The sequence below is a fragment of the Molothrus aeneus genome, chromosome 13, assembly GCF_037042795.1.
Source record: "Molothrus aeneus isolate 106 chromosome 13, BPBGC_Maene_1.0, whole genome shotgun sequence".
Taxonomy (NCBI): domain Eukaryota; kingdom Metazoa; phylum Chordata; class Aves; order Passeriformes; family Icteridae; genus Molothrus; species Molothrus aeneus.
This window is the reverse complement of record NC_089658.1, coordinates 4,181,227-4,192,005: the sequence shown is the minus strand read 5'-3', so window position 1 is coordinate 4,192,005 and position 10,779 is coordinate 4,181,227. Positions and strand designations below refer to the sequence as shown.

The 10,779-nt window shown below is 41.9% G+C and overlaps 1 protein-coding gene across 2 annotated transcripts in view; it reads right to left on the bottom strand.

Moving 5' to 3' along the window:
• Positions 1 to 1,319: 1,319 nt before the first annotated feature.
• The window catches only part of PEAK1 (pseudopodium enriched atypical kinase 1), a 63,386-nt gene continuing 53,926 nt past the window's right edge, over positions 1,320 to 10,779 (bottom strand). For both annotated transcript variants that reach the window (XM_066558541.1, XM_066558540.1), the window contains one exon: positions 1,320 to 8,667. In XM_066558541.1, coding sequence (XP_066414638.1) covers positions 7,513 to 8,667 — 1,155 coding nt within the window. In that variant the 3' untranslated portion in view covers positions 1,320 to 7,512. The remainder of the gene's footprint in view (positions 8,668 to 10,779) is intronic.

Genomic DNA, 10,779 nt, shown 5'->3' with positions numbered 1-10,779 from the left:
ACTGCTTAAGGACACCCACAAGAGAGTTTGCACTAACAGAACTAAATTAATTTCAAACAGATTTTAGTTAAACTAGTATAATTATCATGTCTTGACAAGGGTTCAGTCTATTTTTGTATATCTTTTCCCTGCAGAGTGATGATTGCCACTGACCTAAATGGCATAATCGAACTGTTTAGCTGAAGTCCATGGCATTTTGTTGAAGTGAGCAGGGATTACTCTGGCAAAGCCAAAGTATCTGTCAGGCTGTGAAATGTGCTGTGTATTTATGTGTGACACCTTTGGAGTCAGCTAGCTTTGTACTTTCAAAAGGATAAGGACAATAGCTTAAACTGTTTTCGAAAGGCTTTCATACAGTGTCTAAGGAATAAATGTGAAGGGCAGGTAGTAGTTACACTTCAACTAATTCTGATCATTGAAATGATGACATACCTGTGCAAAGCCACTGTGACAGTGGGGACAATATGCAGGCTGGTTTTTTGGGTTGTTTTTATTTTTCTTTCAAGAGTATTTGTGAGCAGTGTGATTGCCATGCAGAGGCACGGCGCTGCTCTGACGTCTATGGTGTCATCTGTTCTATGCTAATAAATTAGCATCTGCAGCTACCATTGCTGCCTGTCAAATGTGGGTACAAAATTGAGCTGTTTGATCTCAGTGCCACTGAAGTGTGTCTGCACACTGCAGAAGATGCACATTATCCCATCTGTTTCCCACAGACCCTCCATCAGGTCGGATGCTTCAAGGTAACAGATCAGACACAATGAATTCCACCGCAGACGACTGCCTTGGAGGCATCCTCCTGCTTTGTCCCTGCATGGAAAAATTTGACTTAAGAGTAATTTTATTCCTTCACAGCAGGTCATTTAAACCCTGTCCACTCTAGGGAAATCTCTAACTTTGGCTCAGCTCCTCACGTACCAAGGGTTGTCCCCAGCGTGGCCGTTGTCATTAACGTGCCAAGTCACTTCTCTCCAAGCAGGCCTTACAAGACACTGGCTCAATCAACAGCAGCCACTGGTGGCCAGTTCATTTTTGAGCTGTTGCTGCCACTTGCCAGATGGAGCTGAAATGGTGCCAGCCATGGTGAGGCTCCTGGGGCAATGCCAGAGGTGGGAGCTGGGGCAGTGTCCGAGCACTGGCAGCTCCTGCAGCCGGGATTGTGGCCTCGCCCAGGTGGGCACCTGCCACACCTGCACTGCTGCTGCCAACCCAGCTGCTCGTGGATAAAACCCTCAGCTGCACTGGCCACATGCATTTGCCTCAGAAAGACATGGTTTTGTTTCATTACCTGGGAAGGGGGAAAATGAAGCAACAGCAAGTTTGATTTGGAGTGTAATAAAACTAGTTTATTTACACAGTAACATGAATGCCACGGAGTACACAGCAAAGTACCACAGCAAACCAGAGTGTAACTGCCCCTGATCACAAAGGAAGGCTTGAAGTTTATATACTTATTTATATAAAAATGTGTAAATATCAATATGAAGCACCAGATAAAGCAATGCAACCAGGAATTCCGAATACAAATTACCCACAAGAATGGAACTGAAAAAAGAAATTAAAAGAAATTCCCTTATTCAAGGCATTTAAAGAAATCCCATTTATAAAAGTTAGCTGATTTTGGAATCCCCAATTTAAAAATAAATTTCCCCCTTTTACTAAAAACAAGAACATATTCTTAAATGCTCAGCATAATTAAGTTTTAAAAGAAAAAAACCCAAGGATTTCAACAGCAAAACTTTCTAATACCAACAATCCAAAGGACAAGGAAACAGAAATTTTGAGTAGTTTTTGAAGAGGTGTTATTTATGAAATTACTATATTAAAATTTACACACTCTTAAAATATATATTATATATACAATATATAATATATATATTTTTTCAAGCAAAAAGGGGCAAAGAATACTTTTGGGATAAAAAATTCATATACATACATATATATTAAAACATGCCCACATGCACTCATATATATATATATGTATGTATATATATATTTATGAACAAATATTTCTTCCATATTAAAAAAAAAGGTCCAACCTCTTCTAAATCCCTGAAATCTTCCCCTTAAATTTATGGAAAAAAAATCTGTATAGTCTGAAGTAAAAACCAAATTCTCAAATTCTGTAGAGTGGTAAAATGCTTATGTACAGGTAAGTTGAGTATTTCATTTCTCACTGGCAACTCTGCTTGATCTGAAAGCATTCTGTGGTTTCCAGGTAAATTCTGAGTGGAGCACCAATGCAAGGAGACTTACAGGAAATTATCTGAATTACATTCTACACCTACTCAAAATCCCCATCCTTCTAACACTGCATCCAGGTGAGTAAGAAAATCCATCCAAATGTCTACCAGAAATTCTCTGCAACACAGCAGGGAAAAAGACTTGCTCCTTCTTTTGAAGTTGAGGGTGCCCTTACGAAATTCCTCCCCAGTGTTTTTTGAAAAGTATTTTTTGTGTATTCTTTGCTTGAAGTCTTTGTAATCCACATGACTGTTTACAGAATATTTCCACAGGTGTATTTTTATAGAGGTATTTAAAATTCTGTTCCGTACTTCTTTGATGTTATCTTACTGCATAACTGAATCACAATCACATCTTTGTGCTGGCTGGAGGGCTCTGATTGTGCTCCAGGTCTTACAGGAGTTTTAGCAGAACCAGCACCACCTCTGCAAAATCAGAATAAAACTGATGGTCTAGTCATGCAGTAAAGTCCTGTTTGTACTGAGAAACAGTCAATTTAGAGAAAGGGGGAAAAGAAAGTGCATTACAAGGTCTGACTCAGTCTCAATTGTATCTCTCAGAAAACTTAAAATTGATTTAAATAAAAACAGGATCATTTATTTTATATTTACATAAGGATTTGTTATTACAAAAAAAAAAGAAATTAATTTAGATGGGAATCTCAGCACAAGAATTCAGAACCAGATACATTTTATTTCAGCAGCAAATACACATTAAAATTAAGGACCTACAGTATGAAGCTACTGAATACATTCTGCAGGTAGCTGAACCCTAACACACATATTTTATTTAAATAATATATTTTTCTCTATAACATGTAGGAATTCTCTTGTATTAACACATCAAGATGATCCATTCATACTTTCTGGGTAGGATGTGTGGAGAATAAAAGATTTAAGGTGGAACATTTTTGTAAATGCTACCTGCACTCTTCTCTGTGGGGCAGCAACATGGTATCCTGGCTGGAGTAACTGAATTCATCAGTCTGAATACTGAAGTGAGACTAGGCTTCTGTATTTGGACATTCCAGGGGCTCCAGAAGAAAATTCTGGATTCCCTCACTCCTACAAATTTATAGGCAAGCTTTTACCAGTAGAGTCTCTTCATATTCACCTGGTTATGCATATTGACTGGATCAGGTCTGAGGCTTGACAGACAATTAGTAATTCCCATTTAAGAAATACAAAACGAACCCACTTTCCATGTCACCTCAGGAGCAGTTCTTGTAGCACTCCTGTTGGAACAGAGGTTTGCATTTCCCACCACAGCCCAGGGTGCTGTGCAGCAGGAGCAGCACGTTCCCCCCTCCCCACTGCTCCCAGACAGACCCCCCTGGCCAGCACAGCACCGAGTGTCTGCAGAGATTGTCAGAGCAAGAGGCTTCTCCTGTGCCTGCTCAGGCTGCAACAACTGCCTTGGTATCCACTGGTATTCTCCCTGTTCCAGATCCCAAATTTGAAAGCCCACAGTTTTGTTACTTCAGGTTTATGCTGTACTACAAGCAACTTAAAGGAACCCGTTCACACAAATCTTATGGAATAGATCAACCCAGTATCATGCAAAGTACAGCATTTAATTTTGTAAGTCTTTTGCATCTTTATATGGGCAGTAATATTTCTAGGGGTATTATGAAAAGAATAAGATTTCCACCCACTGACCAGCTACATTTCAGGTTTTTGACAAGGCACTAAATATTGTGAATCCAATCACTGTGCTCTCTCTGTAATATTAGAGAGGGTTTTAATGGCTCTAAAAGGATCAGAAACCACTCAATCATAATTCTTCAAACAAGCATTTGATTTTTCCAGAAATTAGTTTCCACTGGAAAAATCTTTAGAGTTCATGTTAAAAATATTTGAATGACAGCTTTTATTAATAGAAAAATATATATTTACAGTCAATACTGTTATCTTAGATTTGCAGCTCTTCCTATTTCTTGAGCTCAACTGAAAGTGCGACATTGCTAAAAAAAATTCAAGATCTGTGCACATATTCAAGTACGTTCTAATGTGCACAGCCAGGGGTTTTGTTCCTGCCATACACAGGATCCTGTTACAAACAGAGCGGGTTTTTTTCCTTTTGCTTAGCAATTATGCTGTAGCATTCTTAGGATTTGTTTACAATCAGTTTAATGCATACATTCTCGTGTATTTACGTGGCACAATCTGGTGCCAGGATGGAGAACCACCACAAACACAGTTGCAATCATCAGTTATGGGCAGATCTGCAAAGTCAGCCTCAAGCTCCTCAGGGAAGAACTCAGGCCAGATCAGGTTCGATTACATTGGCCATTCTTTCTTTTTTAAAGAAAAAAACCACACAACATTAAAAATTGCTAAAGTTTACCCAGTGCTGCACAAGAAAGAGGTTGGTAGTGAACATCTATCCATGCTTGGTTATACTGCAGAGCTAAAATGAGTATTGGTGCATCACAAAAGATACAAACTGAAGTTAGATAGCTAGAGATACAAAGGCCTTGGACCAGCTGCATTAATACCTATGCTTGTACAACATTCAAAATCCAACTCTGCATGTGCGTGTTGACATCACAGTGACAGTGGGAACACGTGTCCCTAAACATGGCAACACCCAGAGGATCCAGGGACTGCCCCACTGCAATGCCAAGTGGTCCAAGAGTTATTCCTATGCCTATGTGAGCTAGCTGGGAAGTCAGGTGCACACACACACACACCACGGAACAGACACAAAACCAGACCACAGAGAACAAGAAGCCCCACTGGCAGCTCAGCACACTGGCACTAATAGCTAGAGTAGGTAGTACACAAGTGACTTGCCATGCTCGGTGGATGTGAACTATGGGAGCATTGCCCTCCTGTGTCCAGATGAAGCAGGGCTGCACTGAACAGGAGATTCTTTGTAAAGGTTCTTCTACAAGCTGCTCAGCAGTAGTGCAGAAACTTTCTTTCCTGATGTAGAGGAAGTACTTCAACTACATACATTGCACTTGGGCTTTTAATGCACTGTCCTGTTTTTCTGCATCAATGCCACCATCCTAACCTTCTTGCCAAAAAGAGAAAGAAAAACATACATATCACATTAAAATATATTATCCTCATCCTTGCCTGATCCTTCACTGATACAGGTGAATCAAACAAAAGAACAATCAGAAGTTTCAAAAAAATCTTCAGAAAGGTAACGAAGACAGTCTATACTAGGGCACAATCAATGTAGGCTTCCACAGGCCATTGAGCTGAGCTCTGAGAGGTGCCAGAGAAGAATCACAGACACGTCAGCCCTCGATGAGCGCCGTGCATCCAGAGCTACTCTCGCTGACTTTAAGCCTGCAGGACTGTTTGTTCAGTTTCCATGCATGTGGTCCAAGAATGCATATGTTGTATAAAGTGGCTATTTGTTTCAAGGCTGAAGTGAATTGATTCCTCACAGTTTTAACAATTACAATGGAACATCAATCCATAAAAAGAACACATGGATATCTGTGCATTTATGTGCCAGGAAAGTAAAGGAAGGGGCTGCAGATCTAGCATCAGGTAAAGGCTGGTGTGTAAAGTGAACACTGTAATGTACAGCTTTAAAAAATAATACAAGAATTGCACATAGATCCATAGGAGAGAAGCACAGGCTCATAACTACGGCTGTCTGCTTTCCATCACCCGGGTCAGAATATTCAGGATTGCTTTTCCCTCTGCATCCAGATCCATTCTTCAGAGCAACCTGGAAAACAACTCCTAGCCTACCAATACTGAGCAAAGATATTGTCTGTACAGAGGTTCCATGGGAAATGGCTCTTAGGGCACAGAAGGAAGTCAGCAGTGGCCTCGAAAAGTGAAAAAGCTCCTTCAAGTTGAGGTTTTAAAAATTCTGACTCTTCAATCCTCACTAATTCCTGCTCTAGTCCAAAACTTTGTCTGTGATGCTCTTTGAGCTCTTCTGACAACATTCCATTTTTAGGGTGTTGTCTATAGCAACATTAGAAAACACTGGTTACAACAGGCAAGAGATGGGCAGCCAAGCACTGCTGCAGGAAATGTGGATCATGATGCTGTTGGTCATGGCTGCCAAACTCAGCAGCTCCCTCAATAATTAAACAACAGTGTTTTTGCACCCTTGTTCTTACCCTTCAGAGAACTGTGTCTGCAGTGAAAGTATCTCCATGTTGCCTGTTAGCTACACAGACAAGCTCTAAACATTTCTATCTCCTGCCAACAAACCTGCAGAGCCAATTTCAGTCTCACTTTGCAGTATGGCATAAGTGACAAGAGCAGACCAAACCAAAACAGAAGAGGTGGCTTTTATTTTCGTCCCTGATTCATAGCAGTGATTGTCAGAGAAGGTTATGTATGTCCCATCCATTTCAAGTCAGGCTTTAGTGCTTTTTGCAATGGAAGGGGAATTTCAAGGGTCTACCATGTGTTGTATTGTTCTTGTATAAATGTGGTTATGGCTACAGTACATCAACAGTTCAGACTGGTGAAAGTTGCCTAGGAAATAGGATAGATAAAGTGTGCATATGCTGCTTTTTAATGCACATGTCTCAAGCTAAGGGTAATGGTGTGATTAAGGCAGTATTGATGAAATTGTGAATGGTTAGAAAGGATATGGGTAGGCAATGAGGCAGAGGAGGAGGGAAGAGGACTGAACACAGGTGCTTACTGCTCACTGACACTTGCCATGCTCAGTGGGAAAACCACATCTGGGGAGGAAAGTACAGGTGGTGTAAAGTGTAAGAGAAAGATCAGAACCTGTTTGGTTGAGACCAAAGGAAAGAGGAACACAGCCTGCTTGTGGGGGACTGACTAAGCTGAGAGGAAATGTGTGGTATTTGGAGTGAAAGCAAATGAGTGTTTTGTGGCATGGTGGATAATTCATCTCACATTCACCACGAATCCATCTCTGCTTATGGTCACTGCTATTCACTAATCAATGCTATGTAGGAAATGACAGAAACTACCCAGAAGGGGAGGGCAATTTGTTTACTGTAGTGGTAGAAATAGTGGTATCAAAGCTTGCTCTCCTTTTCAGCCAGATATGAATCAAGTTACATACTGTCTGATCCAAATGCAGTCGTGTATGAGATCAATCCCTAGCAGGCCTGGCAAAAAAGTAAAGTTTCTGTCATACTTGGTACAGGATGCAATTTCTCCAATTAGAACCTATTTGCTCAGAGTTGCTGGCTTTGTTGTCTAGGCTGTTTTGTAACAATTGTACAAAGTGTGAGCCCTAGCGCAGGCTGGAGTGAGGGCTGGGGCAGAGGTGGGGATGCTTCACGAAAAGCAACAGGCTCTACAACTAGTGCTGCTTCATGAGTCTCACAATGCGATGAAGTGAGTCTGTAGTGGCAAAAGCCAGATATTGACAACAAAGCCAGTCTTCCAGAATAATTCCAGAGTCCCTCTCCAAGGACTTCTCTGCAAACTTGATCATCAGCAGCGTCCTTTTTATATCGAGCCAGTTCTGAAGTATAGCATCTCTCCGTGAGGGGTTGGAAGATGTACTGAGAGCATGGAACAAGTCCTCACGTGGGCCCCAAAGCAGACACTGAAGGATTCCTTTGGCTTCTGATATCAAGATCCTCTCCGAAGGGTTGGGATTCAGCAGGCAGCTGGCAAGTTGTTGAAGCCCTTGAGAGTAGAGGGAACGGCAAGGAATCTTGGGGAGATCGGCACAAGTGTACTCCTTCTCTTTCAGCTCTGGATTCTCATCAAAGGGGTTGGGTAAGTGCAGCATTTCATAGATGAGGATGCCAGTCTGGAACTCATCACACTTCTTGTACTGCGTTGCAGTGATGATTTCTGGAGCCAGGCGGGACTGATCCCGCAGGACCTCAGGATCCACCATGTGACTCTTCTGCTTGGCCTGGGAGAAGTTGCTCACAATTAATCTGGCCGGGCAGGCAGTGTTGGGATTGGGCTCTGTGGCCTCGGGGCTCAGGGGGCTGCCTCCCGGCCTGGAGTGAACCAGCAGCAGGTTCTCCAGGCGCAGGTCACAGTGGGTGATGTGGTAGGGCTTCAGGTGCTCGAGGCCCAGGCACAGCTGCAGGAGCAGCAGGCAGACCTGTCTCTCGTACAGGTCGGGGCTCTTGCTGTGCCGGGCCGCGGAGTCACGCACGAAGTCGGCCACGGTGAGCTGCGGCACCTCGCGCGTGATCACCACCACGCGGCTGCGGGGCTTGCTCAGGGTGCCCTGCCTGCTGGGGCTGTCCCTGCACGAGGCCTCTGGGCTGCAGGCAGTGTCTTTGTTCTTCTGCTCAGGCTCTTTCTCCTCTTCCTCCCGCTCTTCTTCCACGTCCGCTGCGTCGTCATCCTCCCAGGGAAGGAGGCGCATGGGCACCTCGGCCAGGAAATGGCCACAGTCCTGCTGGATGTTGAAGTTGATAGCCAGGCTCTGCCGGATGGACAGGCTGTGGTAATACTGCTGGGACTCCTTAGCCTTGCTCTTACAGATCTGGGGGAAAACAAACACAACGGACATCATTCTTTAATTCCTAAATTCTGTATTTTTTTTTAATATGTACTTTGCTGATGGGATTTCCAGTCTAGGTCTAAACACAATCAACGAACATTTTTTTTAATGAACTGATCTTGGCAGACTGTCTTAAGGCACCCAAACAGTTCTCACTGGCTAGTAAGCAACTGCAGAGCAATACATGCAGGCATCTGCACAGATGATCCAATGGAAAATACAATTCTGGTTTTTAATCAGAACAGCAGCTGGTACATGGTAAATGCACAGCAAAGCTTTTTTTACAGTTATTTGTTTACCTGTATCATTTTATTCCAATTTTATTCTCTCAGCTTTGTGTGAAGCTTGAACAAGATAAAAATAATCAATAGCAATAGGGGATACAAAGAAATATGCATAAAGTATTTGACCAAACATTTGCACATGGCTGAGTGAGCATGGCATAACAAGTCAAGCCCTGTCAGCTGGGTGACTGATGTTTGCTCCTTGCCCATGGTAAGTGGAACTGAAATCCATGAGCTGCAGCAGTGCAGTGTGTTTGCACTGAGGGGGGCAGGTGTGCATGCACAGGCTGCTGCCAGGCAGACTTGGCTCAGGTGATGAATGGACAATCAGTAGAACATGGTACCTTACTTGCTTTCAATCAATTATCAAGATCCAAAATATGGTTTGGTTTTTTGCCATATATACTGTATTTATGTCCAGAAGTATCTTATTGATATATACATTATCAACATAGTAATTATCCTTATGAATTGTTTGCACTCCCATAACAACTGGCAGCTCCAACCTCTGACAGAAGTCACTGGACAAGCCCTGTTAGGGCCTCTGCTTCTAAGGCATTAACTGATTAAAATTACAAAGACTCAGCTGTCTTGACCTTTGCATATTAACCTTTGTTCTACTAAATTCAGAGAGATCATTCACAGCATGTAAGGTTAGGTGTATGTTTTGATCTTTTACATGGTTAGAGTCTAAATATTCACTTGCTGTAATGCACCAACAGGTTTTAAGTGCAAAGCTCAGAGAAGAAAAAAGGAGGAAGTCATTTCTCTCCAGATGAAGCTACAGCTTCCCTTAGCTCATCTCTGGAACCAAGGAAAGCCAGATAACTGAGGTCAGCACTTGTTATACACAGTCACCACCACCAAGAAACCCGGATCTCATCCCAGCCCCAAATGTAAGCATTAGGTGACTTTTCTTCCTGTTTCTCATTTTTCCCCTTCTCAGAACTTCTGCAGCTAAGTTATAAACCTATCTTTCAGTAACACACACATAAATTTTTCATATTTTACATGCTTATGTGGTTAAGAAATATAAATGTGAGATTTAATCTTTTATGGTAGTTGATCAGAAAACTGCATTGTCAGATAACTACAGGAACCCAGACAAAATTTGTACCAGCATTCTGATTGTCCTCTTATCTTTGAGACTCTGCATATTTCCATACTTCACAAGCACTCACATTTCCCTACTCATTATGTACACGAAAACTGCCTGTTTGTAGCTGCCACAAACCCACAAAACTGATTTGAAAAACCCATTTTCTAGTCAATTTTATTTTATTTATGAGAGGAAATGTTGATCCTTACCCTGTTTATACAGTGGCTTTTGCTCACTTAAATTTTCAAATGTATTTTACCCTGTTAGAGGTGAAATGAGTTCTCAGTTGTTCGTGTGCCCCCTGGTCCCTCCTCTCAAGGGTTATAGAGGCAAAGATATAGCAATAACCTTTGAATTATATAGAAAAAGAAAATGCTAGCTGATTGTCTTTGAGATTGAAGTCCCCAGATTGATTAAATACTTAATACTGCACAGAAGACAGAACTAGAAAAGCTGTACAGACAGACTGATATATATGTGTTGAATTTATACACATGGTGTGTATCAAATCTGACTGGGAGAAGAGCTATTAAGGAAAACAAAATTGTTCCATCTTCTATGCCCTTCAAGTCCATGGCCTTTTTCTTGCACAGCCAGCCAAGGGAATACTCAATTCCAACTGCAGAAAAGGTTCAGCATGTTGTAATTCAGCCTTCAGTTTTTAAAAATACTTAAGTGACCTAATAAGAAAAAACCAACAAAAAACCTCAT